This window comes from Lolium rigidum, chromosome 7, assembly GCF_022539505.1.
Source record: "Lolium rigidum isolate FL_2022 chromosome 7, APGP_CSIRO_Lrig_0.1, whole genome shotgun sequence".
In the NCBI taxonomy this organism is placed as follows: Eukaryota; Viridiplantae; Streptophyta; class Magnoliopsida; order Poales; family Poaceae; genus Lolium; species Lolium rigidum.
The window spans coordinates 267521781-267541346 of NC_061514.1; the positions used below are offsets into that span (position 1 = coordinate 267521781).

The following is a 19566-nucleotide window of genomic DNA, read 5'->3' on the forward strand; positions in this document are numbered from 1 at the left end:
GGGAGCACGCAATCAAAAGTATTATAACAAGAGGGTACTAGCAACATTGCCAATACGGAATTCGTTACAATCACAAGGTCTTATGATAGGAAATTGTTTTAAAACAAGCAAGATTACAATTCAACGAAAAAGAAGTCAAGGAGCTTGGGTGTGATTTGACAAGCTTGGGCCAGTGGTTGATTTGTTTGTAAAAACCAATTCAAGGAGCTGGCGAGCACACTTGAGCGCTGAAGTTTTATGAATACTTAAGTCAATAAGTCGTCCATCTTGTTCCTTTGGCAGTTCCTTGGTCATTTGTTCAATATTGGGTTTGAAGCCATGACCCATCATAAGCTGAAAAGCTAGGAGGGCGTCGTAGGTGCGTGAGGTGCGTTTGAATATCTCGATAACTTCCTTCGTGTCGATAGCAAAGGCATTTGTTAGTTGTTCCAGAGTTTTGTTCTGGTCGACCTTGGGAAAAATCATCGAGTGCATCCTCGCCAAGACTCCTTTATTCTTCTAGAGAAGGGCTTGAACAAGTTTGTGAGAATCAAAATTCATCGACAAAGCGTTGGCAGAGAATTATTCGGGAGCTTGTCCAAAGCATCAGCAGGGATATCGGCAGCTTCTGCAAAGAACGAAAAGGAAGAATTTGTTAACCACAAATTGAGTTAATAAAGGGATAATCGAAAAGAAAGCCAATGAGAATTACTGAGCATGGCCGAAACAGATTTGCGAAGAAGATCATCCTTCTCATTCATTTGAGCTTCGGCAGCAAGCTTCGAAGTTTCTTCGTCCTTCAGCTTCCTCTTCAGCTTCTCAAGTTCATCCTTCAAGGAATCATCATTTTGGCGGGCTTCGGCAGCAATTTTAATTGCGCCTTCCAGCTTTGAAGAAGTAGACTCGACTTCTTTTTGTAGTCGAGCTTTATCAACTTCAACAGAAGTATATTGGGAGGCGAAGACCTCCAGAGAAGAAATAACAGCTCGAAAATCCTAGGAAAATGAGAAAAGATGGCTATTATCAGGCAGTGAAATAATTTTCAGAAAGTTTATAATCTGATGAAGACCCACTCGGGAGCTACCAGAGATGAACGTATTATCAAAACAGAAAGGACTTACAGGTTTCTCAGGAGGAGAAGCGATAGCTGCGGCAGTCGAAGGAATCTCCTTCCCTTTGGAAAGGGAAGAAGCTGTTGAGACTTGAGCTACTAGGGTCTTGGCAGGAGCCGAAGCCTCCGAGGCTGCCGGAACTGGCTTGTTGATGCTCGTCTTGGCATTCTTGGGAGGAGGTTCAATGAAACCCTCATCACTACAAGGATATGAATTAGACAAAATGAGATTTGAGTACAGATGAACCTCATAAGAATCTAACTTTGGAATAAGTAGTAAGGACTTACACATCAAAAAGATCGTCTTCATCGGCAAAGCCGCCGGACGATCTCTTTGTGGGTAGCACGTCGGCCTTCTCCGCAGCTGCATCAACAAAGGAAGTGCGATCAGCGTCATCATCATGGATCGACCCCGCCGTATCACTTATGCCATCAGCGAGAGATTGAGGATCAATGGAAGCTTCAGGATTCATCGGATCGTCATTTTCATCTTCTGGATCTATATTTTCTTCAGCATGGGATTCTGCAGGAATAGAAGAGTTTCTTTCTTCAAGTGCGTCATTCGACAAGTCTTGAAAACATTCGGGAGCTACGCGGATCTGTCGAAAGAATCGAGTAAGGATAATGGAGATTATAAGGTTGGAAGCAGCAAGTTAAATACAAACACGAAGGAGAAATTACCTTGGTCGGTGGATGGTCGGCATCGAAAGGCGGTTGAAGGGATATAAGTGGAATCGAGTCTTCTTGGCTAAAGAGAGTAAGGCGCCTAACTTCATCAAGAAGCTCCTTCTCGGATAACTCAGCAACGTTTACTCTAGTCTCGTCCTTGGGGCCCGAATACAACCACATCGGGTGGGACCTAGACATAATTGGCTGGACTCGACGCTTCAAGAAAACGGCGGCTACCTTAGTACCTATCATGGTTTGGCCATCAGATTCCTTGATCCGAAGAAATCTCTCGAATAATCTATCGGTTGTTGGCTTTTCGTCGGGTGAAAGGATGTTCTTCCAAGACTTCCTAAGCACGGCCTCCAGGACATCAGTAAATCGAGGAAGCTGGGTGTTGGTTACTGATGAATGTCTGATATAGAACCATTTCAACCTCCATCCTTGGACAAATTCCCTCATTGGAAAGTTAAAATAATTAACCTCCTTGCGGACGACGAATCCAACTCCGCCAATGACGAAAGATCCGCCACTGCAGTTATATCTCTTCACAAAGAAGATTTTCTTCCACAAACCAAAATGAGGCTCGATGCCCAGGAAGGCTTCACATAGGGTGATAAAGATAGCAAGATGGAGGATTGAATTGGGGGTTAACTGCCACAATTGGATCTCATACACACAGAGGAGGCGTCGGAGGAATTCATGAGCAGGAAAGCGAGAGACCCCGATACAAGAAAGATAAGAACATCACAGTAAAACCGGCGGGGGGATTGGACCACGAAGCCGCACCTGGGAGAATGACGTTCCTCTCATCGGTAGAGATTATGCCGAGGCTCCGAGTCCTCTTCTCATCGCGCTTTGTGGTTGTAGAAACCGGCCAATCGCCGGACGCAGGTCCTGCTGTGGAGCTTTCCGGTGCGGACGTCGCATGAGCTGGGGGAGGGGCATCCGATGCGCCTCTCCTCGATGAGCTTGGTGGAGCCTTGGTGGCGGCGCCGCTAGTCGTAGCGCTGGCGGCGAGAGTGAGATTCCTCTTCTTCACCATCGTGATATCTGAAGGAGGACTAAAAAGCGACGGCGGTGGTGCAACAATTGTAAGAAAGGAGGATGAACGAGGAATAAAGGATGCAAGAAGAAAGCATGGAAAGGGTAAGATCTTCCCTCTGAGATTATAAACTAAAGGGAGTTTCAGATTGGATGGCCACGTGTCGTTGCCTTCGATTTATTAAAGGATCTCTTTTCATCATTGTGCGCGAAAATCGAGGAGATGTCTTGATAACCGCACAAGTACTGGTCATTTCCTAAACTGACTACGCAGAAGTAGGGTGGGCTTGTCAGGTCACATCCTGTCAATCAAACCGCAGCAGTTGCTACGTCACCAATAATGTCATCAGAAATATCGATTCCACATGGAGCATCCGAAGGAAATTAAAACTATCGAGTGGTTCGGCTTGAGTCTATACACGTATGCAAGCATCCATACCTAGACTCGGGGGCTACTCCCATCGGGAGCATTGGATGCGCACCCGATATAATTTGGGCTCGAAGACTTTTATAAGAAAGATTGCATCAGAAGTATCTAAAGAAAGGTTGAAATTTTCAAGTGATTTGGGCTAAAGTCTGCACTCGGTTGCAAGCATCCGCGCCCAGACTCGGGGGCTAAAGTCTGCACTCGAGTGCACACCCGATAAAAGTTATGAACTCGAAGATTTTTGTGGAGTCCAGAATCATGCCCGGGGTCTTGGTTTTGTGTAGGGTAATGATGTTTTGCCATCGGTAGTTAACCAGTAAAAACCAGGAACGTTACTCAATATCCCTTACGTACTAAATCTTGCTTGGAAGAAATGAAGACCCTATAAAAGGAGAAACATCGGATGACCATAACAAGTTGAAGAAAAGATCGGCAGAAGAAAAACGTTCGAGTAGTACAACTTGAGTCTACACACGGTTGCAAGCATCCATCCCTAGACTCGGGGGCTACTCCCATCGGGAGCGCTGAACGCGCACCCGATAAAAGAAGACACTACTATTACAAGGAGGTCAAGATCTATCAATTAAGGTGAATATTCGACTGAAGACATGATTTAGTCCCTGCCCGAAGTATCTTCGTCCAAGCACACGGGGGCTACTGATGTGGGCATTACCCTCCGGGTAACTAATATTGCACTACCTCTTGCGGCCTAACCAGGGGCCCATGAAGGCACTCGATGGCCAGGTGGGCCGCTACGTCGGTTCCAAAGAAGAATTCTTGAAGAACAAGACAAGGAGACGAAGAATACAAGGAAAGTTTAGAACTGGGGCTCTTTTGTAACCTAGTCGTACCCGGACATATCTCTCGAGACATGGCTCCCAATATACGGGCCAGGACAGAGGCTGCCGAGGACACACGCAATCTTAGCAATCAAAGCCACCGCAAGTCTAGAGCTAGGTCCCTGCAGAACTTAGTCTGTCGACGAGATCATAGCCGAAACCTTCGGCACCCCATTGTAGCTCGATATTTTCATAATCAAGATCAGACAGGCAGGCTGTAAGGGTTTACCTCATCGAGGGCCCCGAACCTGGGTAAATCGCTCTCCCCGCTTGTTTGATAACCGATATCTCGTGTCAGCCTACAGGAATCCATCTACCCTAAGGGCTTGTTTGGTTACTTGAATCCCGGCGGGTTCCCGGCCTTTTCCCGGGGAGATTTTTCCCCTAGTCCGGAGGTCGGGAATACAATCCCGGAGTTTTTCTCCTGTTTCAGTCTATTCCCGGTCGGGAATATTTTCCCGGGGAATTTTGGTCCCAACAGCCAAACGAGCCCTAAGCCCCATACGAAGGGCATTGTCGAGGAGTACCCTCGACAGCGGTCGTAACCACGACTTTCGAGAGTGACGGATATCCAAACCCCATTGCTGCAAATCCTTGCCCTCCTTTCAAGCGCAATTATTCTTGAATGTTTCCCAATCCTCCTCCACGATCATTGGATATGCCTTGTGGACCTTGTAGTAATTATCACCCTTATATATCATTTTTCGTACCCTCGTTTTCCAACTGCTCAAGTCCCTACTGAACTTGCCAAGGGCGTGGGTGTTTACCAGATTTTTGGTGAGGTTGAGGTTATTGTGAGGGGACGGGAATGTGTACCGTTTATGCAACTTCGAGATAAGACTGGCACATAATCATTCGTCTTTATGTTCTCGTTGATCGAAATGGTTTCTCAAATAATACATCCGCATTGGCCATCATAGCTCGCTGCAACTGAGGGCGACCGAATAGGCTCACCATTGGCAAGGCTTACTTTAAAGACAATATCCATTGTATTGATAAGCCTGTTTCGGCGCCTCTCTCTGAGTTTTTTCTTGAGTTTACTGCCCTCGGTGCCAGTAGTAGTCGCGTTGCTATCTATCAATGGCACTAGTAGTCCTGTTGCCATCAGTGCCACTAGTTTCTTGGAAAAACTACAACCCTGCTTCTTCATGTACTGCATTTTATTCTTCTAGTGGCGAAGAGTTAGAATACGTCGCCTTGTCGTTGTGGTCTCCCGACATCTTCGAACTAAAATTAAAATTCATATAGTAGTTAGTAATAGTAAATTAACCGAAAATTTTGGCATGACCTTTGCTAAAAATTGGACATACCGAGTGCCCAGAAATTTTCCGAAATGAAAATTAATCAATATTTCGGTAAAACATCAGTAACTTATATCCATACACACTAGTAACTCCAAGAAATTACGTAATCATGCATCAATCACACCAACATCTCAATCATCAGCGCACCATCATCTATCAATCATCAACATAACAACATCTATCACATCAACATTTTGTCGAGCAGGTTAAGGGCACAATTCATACCAGGTGGAGGTGGGGGAGCACGGGCCGGGGGGGAGCGGAGTAGCCATGCGGAGATCGACGTCAACGACGAGAAGAAGTACCGCTTCATGCAGCGGCCCTTTTAATGGTGACGACAAGGCACGGCGTGGGCGGCGGTTCAATGGCTGGGCGCGGTTGGCGGCGAGGCCGTGCGCGCGACCTCGATGGAGAGATTGGGGAAATTATGTCGACGTGGGGAGATCGACTGCCTCGGCGCTTTGATTGAAATTTTCTTAAGTCCAAATAATAGAAACGTGTCTGACATATCTATACTGCCACTATTTGGCGCTCCACCGGTCCAAAAATAAGGGGCAGCATGTGACCTTGTGGACACGTGGCCGATCAGGACATACTAGCCACGTGCCCATAGCGGGGCATGTTGCGGTTAAGTTCTCAGCCCAAGCACAACCAGGGACCACCTTATAGTCGTGTGCCGCTTGCCACGCTTGCCAGGGTGCGCTGCTAGTATGGCCATACTGGTCGCATGCCATGTTTGTGCACGTGACAAACAATAGCAACCGTGTGCGTTTAGAGGGTCAGTACAAATAATCTTGCCCCTATAACCTTTTCTCTACTAGTGCCTTGAACATAAAACACAAAAAGCAATCAGGTCCTCGATCCCACGACCACCAAATTGTGGCTTGGGATAGGTACTGGTCATGTGATGCATGTAAAATACTTGCATGTACTTTGTAGTTTATTGATGCATATTCTCACATATCAGCAACTTATATAAAGTTATATCCATGTTTTATATTGATTTTTGGGGATTTACCAATGATTCTCTTTATTTTTGGTTATAACTCTACAAAACATAAATTCTCTATTTTGTGCATTTTTATCTTTCACGGAGCTAAACGGAGTCAACTAGACTTGGATTTTTTTCAAGAATTACTTTTACGTGAAGCAATGACCTGGAGCACTTGAACCTCGGGAGGGGAGCCCGGAGGCCCAATAAAGCCTAGGTGGTGCGGGCCCCACCCTGGCCGCGCCACACATGCTCTTTTTCTCCTCAAGCGTCACCAGTCGTGCGTCCTCATCTTAGACTCAAAATCTTGACTTAAAAGGCCTATAAAAGGGACCCCGAGGCGTTCTCGAGGGAGGCGGGCTCGAAAACACATAAATGCCAAAACAAAGCCAGTTCTAGAAAAGATTGGAGGAGGGAAACGCCGGGCAATAGCCTCCGCCGATGGGATCTCTACCTTCTCCAATATCTCCGTCGTCGGTGTCCCTTTTTCGGCTCAACTCAACTCGAACGAGTTGTGAAGCTCGATTTGGGCTTCACAACTGGGCATGGCTGAGAGCCCTTATTCGGTTGGGTTGAGAAGTACCCAAGGGTATAAACCGACCTACCAAACAACCAAAATTTGGTTGGGTTGAGATTTTCTAGATTGGACCAACCTACCAAACACACCCTTATAGTACTCACTCTGTCCCATAAAAGTTATCTGAGATTTGTTATAAATTTTGACAAATTTCAAACAAGCTTCATGAGACAGAGGGAGTATTGGGGGTAAGCGTTCGGTCATGACTGAAAAATTTGATCTTTGTATTTTAGTCTATTTTAGATCCAGTCTTCCATAAATGAAGACCAAAATTTACTTTACTTTTACTACCCGATAATTCAGGTTCGGGTTAAGTCATAACCGAACTGTGTGATAGTTTTTCTGAACACACAACTTGGAGAGTATTGGGTAAAAGTTATGTCAACATCTCTGCACTTGAACATTTTTCCAGTGCATGTATGCATATCAATTTGCAAGAATAAATATTCAACGACCACAATATATAGCAAATTGATAAACATTCACGTCACAATTTTTCATTGGTCACGTATCTGCAAAGTTTCAGCCAACAGCAACAGGAAATAGCCTTGGATGCCAATAGTTACAAGCTAACAGGCACAAACTAACAAATTGCAATAAAAAAAAATGGATACCCAAGCTGACGCCTGAAACTATTTTCAGCCAAAAAGTATGTGGGTCACTCTCACATAAAATTCCGTCAGTTCGGTCCATTTAGGTACCGAGAACAAGGGCCAAATTGAACCAAATTGGCCTAACTAAATTCGGTCTATAAAATCTCCTACCCAATTTTACGTTTTTTTATAACAAGAAATTGGCAATCGACCTTTGCCTAGTCGTTCATTTTGGTTTCGGTCTTGGTTTTTTCGTGTTTGGTTATCGGACATCGGTTTTTTTTGCCCACCCCCAGAGTAGAACCGAACAAATCCACACACAGCACACGAGTGCGGTCACAGAAAGGCTGGCCGTTCTCCGCTACTCTGGAACATGCGGTGCACACTGCACACCCATCCCCGGTAAATCTCACACTCGAGGCTAAAAGAGCTTGTTCTTATATCCCCCCCCCCCCCCCATCCTCCTTTTTTTTCCTTTTCTAATCTATTCTCCGTTCTCCCAACTTAGATCTGCGACCATCTAAAAAGAAACTTGGATCTGCGACACACGGAGCCCTCAGTCAAATCTCCACATTTCTTTACTCCCGTCACCACTTCTCAAGAACGTTTAGTTAGCAGTTAATTATGCGCCGCTAAGTTAAGCTCCCAATGAAGCAGAAGCCACAGAGCCTCCAAGAACAGAGACAGCTCACACTCACTAGGATACGCACAGCTCCAAGCCCCTCCTCGCATTCTCTGGAGGCGTGCGCCGCGTGGGAGGAGAGCTTCCCATTTTCCCCGCTGCCTCGGGAGACCCCGGTGTGTCCGGTTCTTGCTTACTCCGGAGGAGGAGGAGCGTTTCTTGCTTCGTGCAGTCTTCGCGCTTCCGGCCATTTCTTCTCCGTGTCCGTGGAGCGTGAGGGAGGAGGAAGAAGGAGTGCTCTTCTCTGGGGACCAGCAAGATTTAAGGTGGTTCGTTTGCTCCCTTTGTTTGCTGTCCTGTTCATGCGATTGCGATGTCGCCATCTGTTGCGATTTCTTGGAGTGAGTCTTGTGCCCCTAGCTGCTCGCCTGTTCGCCTTCTCTGATTTGCCCCCCGAATTCTCCCCTTCCCAGTCTCTTCCTCTTCTCTTCATAGTTCGTCTCGGGGATTCTCTCTTTGCTGCGGGGAGTGAGCAGTCGAAATCAAATTAGTACCACTCATTTGCTCCGATTTGTTTGCTCTACTGCTCCAATCTGTCCTTCCATGGGTCGATCCAGTTCTTCTTTCTAGCGAACAAGATCGATCTGAGTTGATACCATGGGGGTCGGTGCAAGGTCCGAGCGCAGCTGATTTCCCCCACCCCACCCCCATTCCACCCCCACCGCACTCACACAGACACCCCAAACTCCGGTTTATAAAAATGTGAATGCATTGTTACCATTTCTCATCATTTCTTTATAATGGCATCTCGCACCATTAATGTTCCCCAAAGATACATTTTGCATTTAAGGAGTATTTTTTGGGCCAAAATCAGTAGCTTATGCTCATATATGTGGTCTTGAAATTTCAGCTTTGATCACCCGGACTATAACTGGTCAGATGCTTGACCGCAACAGCATGTCGCCCAGGAGATTACAGGCTGTGGTGATGTTGTTAATGCTCATGATTTTCAACGCTTCAGGTACTCTACCACATGAATGTTCTTTAAATTACAATGAGTGCTTTCTACTGTACATGATTAGTGTAGTGCCTCATTGTATTAATGCATTTTGATTTCCAGTGGATAGTTTGAGGACAACATAATTTATTGTTCTGAACTGAAGAAAATATAAAGTAAATGTAGCATCTAACTTTTCTTCACATAACTTAGCTGTTTTCTGTTCTATGTAGGAGCATTTGTTGGTATCAACATTGGCACTCAGGTGTCAAACATGCCATCACCATCAGACATAGTCTCTATCCTTAAAGCAAAGAAGATTCAACACGTTCGCTTGGTTAATTCAGACCATCAGATGCTAGTTGCCCTTGCCAATACTGGAATTGAAGTGATGGTTGGGGTGCCAAATGATCAGCTGCTCCGTGTGGGGCAGTCTCGTCCAACAGCTGCTGATTGGATTAACAAGAATGTTGCTGCTTACCTTCCGGCAACTAACATTACATATATTGCAGTGGGTGATGAGGTTCTTACTGCTATCCCAAATGCAGCCCTTGTTCTAGTACCTGCATTGCAATTCCTCCAGTCGGCACTTTTGGCTGCAAACCTCAATACCCAGGTGAAACTTTCGAGCCCCCATTCAATGGATATGATCACAAAGGCTTTTCCCCCCTCTACTGCCACTTTCAACTCGACATGGAGCTCAGTTATGTCCCAGTATCTTCAGTTTCTGAAGTCTTCAGGGTCTGCATTCATGCTGAATGCTCAACCGTATTATGGCTATGTGAAAGGGCAAGGCATTTTCCCTTTAGAGTATGCCCTGTTCCGATCACTCAATCCCAACAGTCAGATTGCAGATCCCAACACTAACTTGTTCTACACCAATATGTTTGATGCTATGGTTGATGCTACATACAGCTCAATGAAAGCAATGAATTTTACCGACATTCCTGTTATGGTCACAGCTTCTGGTTGGCCGTCGCATGGTGGGAGAAACGAGCCTGCTGCTGATGTTGATAATGCATTGGCCTACAATAGCAATCTCATACGCCATGTACTAAATAATTCTGGTACACCTAGCCAGCCAAATAATCAAGTAAGCACATACCTGTTTGAGTTGTTCAACGAGGATCTTCGGACAGGACCTGATTCAGAAAAAAACTGGGGGATTATGTTCATCAATGCAAGCGCTGTCTACTCCTTGACATTTGAAGATGTTGCTACAACCACTACAGATTCACCTGCTTTACGCGGGATGTTTTGTGTGGCAAATTCAAGTGCACCCCACAGTGCATTAAAACAAAGCTTGGATTGGGCATGTGGCCCTGGCTCCGCAAACTGCAGTGCAATTCAACCTGGACAGCCATGCTATAAACCAGATGATATTGTAGCTGTTGCTTCTTATGCCTTCAACGATTATTATCATAGAACACAAGCAAGTGGCGGTACATGCAACTTTAATAGCACAGCATCAATGTCGTCTACTGATCCAAGTAAGCTTATTTTTTCTTGATTATCCATTTCTTAGCTAGTAGGTAATCAAACAAACTGCAGAAATCGTAAAATTAACAGATGTAGGTTTCAGCATTCCCTTATGGTTGGCACTTCATGCAAAACCACTATTCTTGGTTGCAGCACCAAATTTGACATTTCATATGACTTAATTTGGTTACACCTTATGAATCTTGAGCAATTTTTATTGTTCACCCATCCTCTAGTATGGGAGAATCGGAATTTTTTGTGCATATGATGTGCCAATTGTGCTGCAGATTATTTTCCATTTCACCATAATCATCAGACACCATAGCTCCTTTGATTTTTGTTGTTTGTTAACTTAAACATTGTTATACGCATTGTCTTCCATTTTATAGTTTTCTAAGCCCTTTATAATTTGCCCTTGAAGATATGTAGACTAGTCTGGTAATAGTTTTTTTTTAAAGGTGTTTACTATATATTACCCAAATTCGTTCAGATTACATTCGTACATCACTTGTTCCCTAACACAAGTTGGAACAGAGTAGTGAAAAACACCACTAGACAACACAGACCGGCTATAAGCTGCTAACTTGTGAGCTGCCATGTTCCCATCTCTGTTGACTTTCACTATCTTGAGAGATGGAATAGTGTCAGCCACGGTGATTGCTTCATCCACAATGAAGCAAGTTTGGGACCTGTCCAGAACATGATTGGAAAGGCAGTCCACCACATATTGACAGTCACTTTCAAGTACACTAGGCATATTAAGGCATGCAGCAATGCAGAGGACTTCCGATGCCGCCTTGACTTCAGCTTCGGCAGCATTATTGCAGCGATCGATGGGGCTCCAGGCCAATAGAATTGTTTTTCCCTTGTGATCACGAACAATAGCTCCCCAATGTGTAGTACCTTTTTCAGCTAGAAAAGAAGCATCAGTGTTAATTTTCATCCAGCCTGGTTGAGGTTTACACCAAGCGGCCTTGCATATTTCCTTCATTGGCTTACTCTCTTTGGGAATTTGTTTACCAACTTTGCCTTTCCCTTTTCTATCACAAAAAAGCATCTCCATTTTTACTCTGCACTGCAGTATTAAAGTAATTTTTAAGAAGCAAGCAGAAGTAGATGTCTTGTCTTTACCATCACCAAAAATGGAATTATTTCTAAGGTGCCATGCCCTCCACCAAATAAAGAGCAGTTGGCTTCTAGTGTCTCTTCATGATTTGCAAGGATGTTAACCACCCAGTCATGCCCCGTGTAGAACAACTCTTCCTCCTTGGGTATTTGCCAGAATTCTCTCATGGCTAGACGCAAGGCGAGCTAAGCAGCTCAATATTTTCAAGTTTGTGCAGTAGTTTCTGCCAGTGTACACAGACTCATAAAATTCTACACAGATGACGATTACTTCAGTAAGATGTGTGAAACATATACCTGCCTATCCTCTCACATGTTAGAATCCACATGATTTTTATCTGTGTCATGTGGCATTGACCATCCCAGGAGGTTGATTTGGTCCAAACAGAACTGAAAATAGCCCAAATATCTGACAAGACATTATTAACCATGTTATAATACAAAATGAACATGTTTGTTTTTATCTGTGTCTGATGAGGCATAATTAAACATGTAGAGAAATCCGAGGCAAATCAAACTAGGATGATTACTAAGAGTTGCACATAAAAATCTTGCTATTATCACTTTGTTCTGTAATACAAGCCTAATTCAAAATTCTCCTGAATTAAACTTGCAGGCCATGGCACATGTATTTTTGCAGGAAGGTGAGTCGAATTTCCTCGATGTGTTTGCGCTAACAGTTCAATCTTTTTTTCTCTGCCTATATTGACATGAGATTTGGTTCCATCTGCAGCACCGGTGCCAATGGCAGTGCGGCTTCTGGACCTGTGAGCCAAGAGAGCTTTGCTTCACACTATCAGTCTTGCTGGTGGACTCACCTAGTCGTCGCCTTGCTGCCCGTTGTACTTCTCCTGTAAAACATTGTAACGTTAGATGAGATGCACCAAAATTGCTGTGCCTCTCGTCATTAGATAGCGTAGGGAGGCCATATCTGTCGAACTGCATTGAGATCGATGACATGTAATATTTTTGTTGTCCTAGAAATGATTGAGCAAGATGTGCACCAGTTGTGGGAGGCTTCCTTTCTGAAAGTTCCAAATTCAGTGTAAATGCCATGCACATGGCTTATTGGCTTTATTCTTGAAAACTGTCATCCTAAATGTCTTCTGTCAGACTTGCTGCCGTGAGCCATCTAATGTATCCCTTCAATATTGAGAGATCTGAGTGCAGTTGATATTCACCTTTTCTATTGGAGGGAGAGTTATGGCAGGATCGTCATAGTTTAGAAGATTATGGCAGGATCACCATGAATCCAACTATCCAAGACAGAAACCGGGCCTAAATCTTCTCTATAATAGGTGCACTGCCGACAGCCAAGTCCACAAAGGAACAGTTCAAGCCCATTATGTGAAGCTGCCAAAGGAACCAAGAAGGAAAAAATCCCCATTAACCAATTCTTGCCTAGCAACCAGACGACACTCCTCTCGGTCGGCACCCTAGCGTGGCGACGGCGGCCGGCGTGGGCGTGAGGCAGACTGAGGTGGTCGGCGCGAGGTGTGGGCGGCACTCGCGGCGTCAAGCTCAAGCGCGCCGGGGAGGGCTGCAGCCGAGCGGCAGGCAGGGATCAGGAGGTGACGGCGCGCCAGCTGAAGCACTAGGCACTGGCCGATTAAGGTTCGTTTGGAACTTTGAGGGATTGCGATTTGTGGATTGTAAATTTGTGATGCAGTTCTCACTTACACAGTTCCGTTTGTGCAGTCATGTCCTCTTCATCCTCTTTCCCCACCTCTCGCTTCCCCTTCGCCGCCGGTGGCTCCGGCGCCGGAGGCCCGGGCGGCGGCGGCGGCGGAGGCGGCGGGGGGAGCAGCGTGCGGCCGTGGGGATCTAGCGGAGGGACGTCGGTCTCTTCGTCGGGAAAGCGGATACAGAAGGAGCTGCTTGACCTCAACGCTTCCGACTGCTCCGCCGGTCCCAAGGGCGACAACCTCTACCACTGGCTCTCCACCATCATCGGACCCCAAGGTATATATGGCTTGTCCTCCCCTCTTCCTCCTCTCCATTAGCCCGTCCAACACAGGAAAGGCTCTTCATAACGTTAATTCTACTTGTTCAAATTGCTATGATTTTCTTCTATCGATGTGATCAATGGGGTAAGGAATAGAGTATAGTAGTATCAAAATACACCAGTAATTTGGTTTAATGAAGTGTTTTTTTCTTTTCTTGTAGGATCGCCTTATGAAGGAGGGATATTTTTCCTTGATATCATTTTTCCACTTGACTACCCGTTCAAACCTCCTATGGTAAGAACTAATACATAACCTTATTTTGGTTAGCTCTTGCTTATGTGGTGTGCAACTTAGCTGAGTTAGGAGTGCAGCAATATTCCCCTAGTATAAAAAATAAAATGTTAGATGTTGCAAACCTAAGCTCTTAAAAGGAATATGAGATTCAATTGTTGTATCTTTATATACAACTGCCAAAACAGAAACTCAGCTGGAACTCAAAATGGTTGGTAACACTCTTCGTAGACAATGGCATGAAAATCATGTTAACAGAGTATTACCAAAGTGGTAAAAATCTAAAATTGTAAGTAAATATAAGGAGGAAATGTATCATAATAGTCCGCCATCCCCAAAATTCTACGGTCCACTACCATAATTCACTAACGAAACCTAGAAATAGGAACTGCGTCGAGCTGTCAGTCAAGGATCAAGATCTTGCAGAAGCAACACCTCGGGGGGAAAGTTTGGCAACCATGAAGAAGACAGCAAAGCCTGGTGAATAGAAAAGAATGACGTAAAAGCGAGCTTATTTCACTGCTAATTAATGTTACTTTTGTTTCTTCTGAAGCGACACTGCATCTTCTAGATAGGATGCTGATTCAGGATGTCAGTGGCAGCGGCGTCCAGCGATCCCCTTTACGCCGCCCGCGAAAAAATGCGTATATGGCCACCGCGGCTAGCCGCAGAACTTATACGGCTAAAGTGGACAAACCCACGTGGTCCAGCGGCGCCGGCGGTTTCAACGCGTTGCCTACATGTCGTAGATGTGTGTGTGAGCGAGGCGGTATTTGCAGTCTTGCATATGGGCGGTTTACGCCGGACGTGTATGTGTGCGTGTGTGTGAAGGAGGCGGGTGGCCGGAGGCTAGCTGTACGTTGCTTGGTATTGTACGTATTTCCAGTCATGGTGACGTCACAAATCGCTTATAGATTCGGTCATCGTGACATCACCTAGGCATTAAAGATTCATCGAGTAGCTATAAACTTGGACGATTGTTCGCGTCGAGATCCCGATCGATCTGTGCAGTTCAGCTACACGTAGTAGGATCAGACTAAGAGCATGTATGACTCTGTTGGGTCGGCCACTCGCCCAGTCGCGCGCGTATAGCTGAGTGATGCGGAACAGCGGCGCCACGATTCCCGCTAAATTACCACCAAATAATTTGTGGTTGCCGCATAGTTCTGTTTATATTTATGCGGCTAAAGTGGACATGTCCGCAACGTCCAGCGAGTTGTCCATTTACATCCTGAATGCTGATTACGCGGAAAGAAAACATAACGGGAGTGTTTCTGTTTCACAGTTGGTATTCAGTAAAAAATAACTATGCGTGGTTGCTCAGATGTTGTTTTCCTAGGTGTTCTCCTGATCTATCTTATGGTGCACTTTTAGTTGATTCTTTGTCGAGAAAAGACTTTTGCGGAGAAAGATTTCGTCCTCCAGAAGCCTTGTTACTATTTCCTTGAGATCACTTTTATCCTTTGTTGACATATTGTTTGTATATTAGAGTACAAGTCTATGTGATGTTATGCAAATTACAGAGCCTGATATACATCTCTGTCTATTTAGTGGTCATATATCAGTATCCATCTGCTGGCCATAACCAACTAACACGTTTTGGAGGCCCACTTATTGCCTTTGACAGATGATGCCTTGGTGGTAGGTTGAGATGTGAGGGTTCAGTAACAGCCAACGTTCATTTCCAGATCTCAGCAATAGAACAATGTTAACACTTCTTTCACCTACCCCACAGCTGTACAGTGTGCTACATTAACCATGACCAGCACATAGCGCTATGCATAAACCAAATTCAGGTCACCCCAATAATTCATAGTCCAAGTATATGGCAGTAGTATGTGATTTTTATCAAGGTTTTAAAAGAAAATATGACTCACTTATACTGTAGCATATGCACTATACAGGCTATGTCGTGGTGATTTTGACAGGCAATGATTGTCTATTTTTTTATATTTGGCATCCATTCCTTAAAAGTATGCTTACGTATTTCACCTACTAGTCTAATGTGTTAAATTCCAAAGCTGGAATCCACTACAATATTTTAGTACTGGGGGACCTTAACTTACAGTGATAATTGTGTTGTCACTCTTCTAGGTCACTTTCAAAACAAGGATTTACCACTGCAATGTTGATTCCACTGGGATGGTGAGTTTGGAGATTTTGAAGGATGGCTGGAGTCCAGCGTTAACTATTTCAAAGGTGCTACTGGCGATCAAAGCCATCATCACAAATCCAAATCCATGTACGCTCCCACATTACCAGAATCATTTTCTGAACTACCTTGTTTAAAACTAAATCTTCTATCTAGTGTCTACATGGTTATTGCTTCATTTCTACTGGAAAGCCTTACATTATGATGTTTTTGTCTGTGCAGACAACCCACTTGTGGAGAGCATTGCACGTTTGTATTTGACTGACAGAACTAAGCATGATGAAATAGCTGCTGAATGGACAATGAGGTTTGCAAGATAGGTAGTCATGTCTGCAACCAACAAGATGAGTGACTCTGTAAAGGAATAATCTCTTATGTAACCTGAGATGTAGAACGCTGTAAAAGGACCAATACACTGTTTATTCTGAGTTGTGACATATAGATGTGTTTTACAACATTATTTTAATGTTAGCTATTACGTGCAGGATTGGCTTTATACTTGTCAAGCCACCTAGCTATTCTTTAGAGTTGGTTCTTTCATTTTGTGAGCCATATTCTGAAATGCTATTCTTCAGGCCATGCCTTTAGCACATATTTATTTGATATACCAGCGTGATTTGTTCAAAGGAAAAAAGCATGTCAGTATGAAATTTCATTGGCCGAAAACTGTGCACGCATTATTAAACTATGCAGCCAAACTATGTGAAGGCCTGGCAGTCAAATCTTTCACTTAAAACCAAATTTTGCTGGCTATCAGTTTCCTAGGTTGTTGGGTATGGCTGTAATCACAAAGGGATGTTCTTTATTTCTGAAACTCAACCTACTTTTTATCATTCCTTGTACAGTCTGATTATGGTATTATTGTCATCCAACATAGTACGATTGTGGTGTACTAAAAGTTGGACAAAGATTTTAGAGGTTTGAGGCAGAATATCTGTCCCTTCATCCCTTGCTTACCAATGCTAACTTCAATCTCACTTCATGTAGGAATGAAAGGCTACTGAGACAGGTACTGATCTTTTAAATGAACAAATCAGACTAAACCTTTGAAATGGACAGTCCACCAGTTCACCTATTCACAATACGGACTGCACACCTCAACATATCACTCGACCTATAACTCCTTCATCCCACAGAAGGAGCAAACAACTCTTTCCAGTGATATTTTCCCCAGATCACAAACAATGGCCACTGAGGTTGATGTGAACAAATCTCGCCGCTTCGATCGTGGCATGTCGAGGCGAACACGAAGACCTGCGAGCCTCGTCGCTAGTTATGAAGATCAGTATATGCCTCCCCTGGCACGACAGCTACTCCAGGAAGCCAGGTTGAAGAGATTGTTTCAGTGCGAAGATGCAGAGCTGCAGGCACCTCAGCCATGTGATGATGCAGAGCAGCAGATGGAGATTCTACAGGCGCCACAGGAGTTTGAAGTTATTGAGAAGAAGGTACCAGAGCAATATCAAGATCACCAGGAGAAGAAATCCCTGCAATCTGAAGATGAAGAGGAGAAGGAACCACAGCCACACCAAGATGAGGAGCACAACATACCAAAGCAATATCAAGATGAGGAGTATCAACCGCAGAACTTTGAAGATGAAGAGGACGAGAAGAAACCACACCAGTATCAAGATGAAGAGCAGAATATACCAAAGCAATATCAAGATGAGGAGAAATCAGGGCAGCAACACGAAGATGATAATGCGCCAGAGAAATCCCTAGATGAGGAACAAAAGGCACCAGAGCAAGACCAACAGAAGGTGGATGAGCAGAACATACCAGAGAAAGATCAAGGTGAGGTGCAAAGGACAGAACAACAATACCAAGATGAGAAGGAACTAGAGCAATGCCAAGATGAGAAGCAAAAGAGACCAGAGAAATTCAAAGACGAGGAAGAGAAGACAGGTAAACAATGCAAGGATGATGATGAGAAGACATCGGAACAGTATCAAGATGAAGAGGAGAAGACATCAGTGCAATATCAAGATGAAAAGCAGAAGGAACAGAAGGGATGCCAAGGAACGGATCAGAAGACCCTGGTGCAACATCTAGAAATGCCGTTCACGCCACTGCCTGTCGGCAACATGCCTCGGCTTTCCCTTTTGGAGCTGATACGAGAGAAGCAGCTTGGCACTGGAGAACCAAAAGCTACCAGCAACTTCGGCTACGGGGAGAATGCCCATGCTGCTCATAGAGCCCCAGGAGCAGCAGCCGGTGGCACAACATTGGCTATGGTGATAAGGCGACATGATGGAGGGAAGAAGCCGACGGGAATCATCCGCCGGTGCGTGAAGGCCTTGAACCAGATGGTCAAGGCTAAGCATGGATCCAAGAAGAATGTACCTTTCAAGGAGGTATGAATACTGGTCCACACTCCATAGTTCCTTATTAAATTCTGGACATCCAAAATAATGTACTATTGTGCAAAAACTAAATTTTGGGCATGATGCAAGATGTGCAAAATCTGTAAGGAACTCCACAGCAAATCCTGCCGTCTACCTAGAACAAATATGTTATCTGAGATGTCGTTTTATGGCATTTGATCATTTATGTGTTTACCCAAATGATGTACCGGAATCTGTGTAGATCTAGCTCTGGATGTATGTCGGAAAGTTTTTATTGTATAGAAGTATGGGCATGAGAAAATTGCTCAGTTCTGCCGACAGTTTCTCCCAGATCAGCAAGGTGCGTTGGTGAACACTCCCTTTCTTTCTTTTTGAGAGTCACGCCCCTTTTGATTTTGGTATATGATTAATGTTAGTGGAGGAAAAGGTGGGGAGAAAGAGGGAAATCTGTGAGGCGGTTGATTTGATGATGCAACATGTGTACATGACATAGCTCTGCTCTTTTTATGATCTACATATCACGAGCTTTGATCTTGTCTACCATGACCAGGGCAAGTATTCTTTCCGAAAGAGCCGAGGGTTGTTACCACACCGACAGAGATGTAGGGCCACAATGCACATAATCTGGAGCATCTGTCGGTTTGGTAGTCTTTTGGAATTTTGAAAAGAAATTCTGCACAGAGTTAGGGCCACAATGCACAGGATCTAGATGGTCTGTCGGTTTGGTACTCTTTCGAATATTGAAAAGAAATTCCGCACAGAGTATTAAAGGGACAAAATGGCTCTACAAAGAACCTATGAACTAATGATGCGTCTGTTTAAATCTGAAAATTTGGGAAAGTATATTAGAAAGTTGAAAGCCACCCTCTAAAACAACATAATTCTTCGAAAAGAAACTAACTTTCAAGGAAATGGTAAAATACCGACTTGGCGAATTCTGTGGCTAGTTGTGGCCTTTTAAGCACATTCAATTCCTTAAGAATGTGTTCACATTTTTCGTTGTTAACAAATTATGGAAGAACTAATGTTGTGTAATTATCCAGTTTAAAAAATCAACTTCCATAGAGCGAAATATTTT

General features: G+C 44.4%; 2 protein-coding genes across 2 annotated transcripts; both read left to right on the forward strand.

Moving 5' to 3' along the window:
- The first annotated feature begins 8046 nt into the window (after positions 1 to 8046).
- Positions 8047 to 16625, forward strand: LOC124672739 (glucan endo-1,3-beta-glucosidase 4-like). Its single transcript, XM_047208913.1, has 9 exons — positions 8047 to 8479; positions 9064 to 9174; positions 9384 to 10640; positions 12371 to 12398; positions 12488 to 12607; positions 13439 to 13716; positions 13921 to 13994; positions 16086 to 16233; positions 16366 to 16625. Exons 2-9 carry the CDS (start codon positions 9093 to 9095, stop codon positions 16461 to 16463), a joined length of 2085 nt encoding a protein of 694 aa, XP_047064869.1. The 5' UTR covers positions 8047 to 8479; positions 9064 to 9092; the 3' UTR covers positions 16464 to 16625.
- A 380-nt stretch (positions 16626 to 17005) lies between these two features.
- LOC124670725 (adenylate cyclase, terminal-differentiation specific-like) lies at positions 17006 to 18648 on the forward strand. Its single transcript, XM_047207200.1, has one exon. The coding sequence runs from the start codon at positions 17328 to 17330 to the stop codon at positions 18501 to 18503; it is 1176 nt and encodes a 391-aa protein (XP_047063156.1). The 5' UTR covers positions 17006 to 17327; the 3' UTR covers positions 18504 to 18648.
- Positions 18649 to 19566: the final 918 nt, after the last annotated feature.

Excerpts from the sequence above, each read along its gene's own strand:
- LOC124672739 (XM_047208913.1), top strand. The coding sequence starts at position 9,093 with ATGCTTGACCGCAACAGCATGTCGCCCAGGAGATTACAGGCTGTGGTG. Across the intron at positions 12,399-12,487 it reads ACATGTATTTTTGCAGGAAG|CACCGGTGCCAATGGCAGTG; the intron begins GTGAGTCGAATT and ends TTCCATCTGCAG. Across the intron at positions 13,717-13,920 it reads CACCATCATCGGACCCCAAG|GATCGCCTTATGAAGGAGGG; the intron begins GTATATATGGCT and ends CTTTTCTTGTAG.
- LOC124670725 (XM_047207200.1), top strand. The coding sequence starts at position 17,328 with ATGGCCACTGAGGTTGATGTGAACAAATCTCGCCGCTTCGATCGTGGC.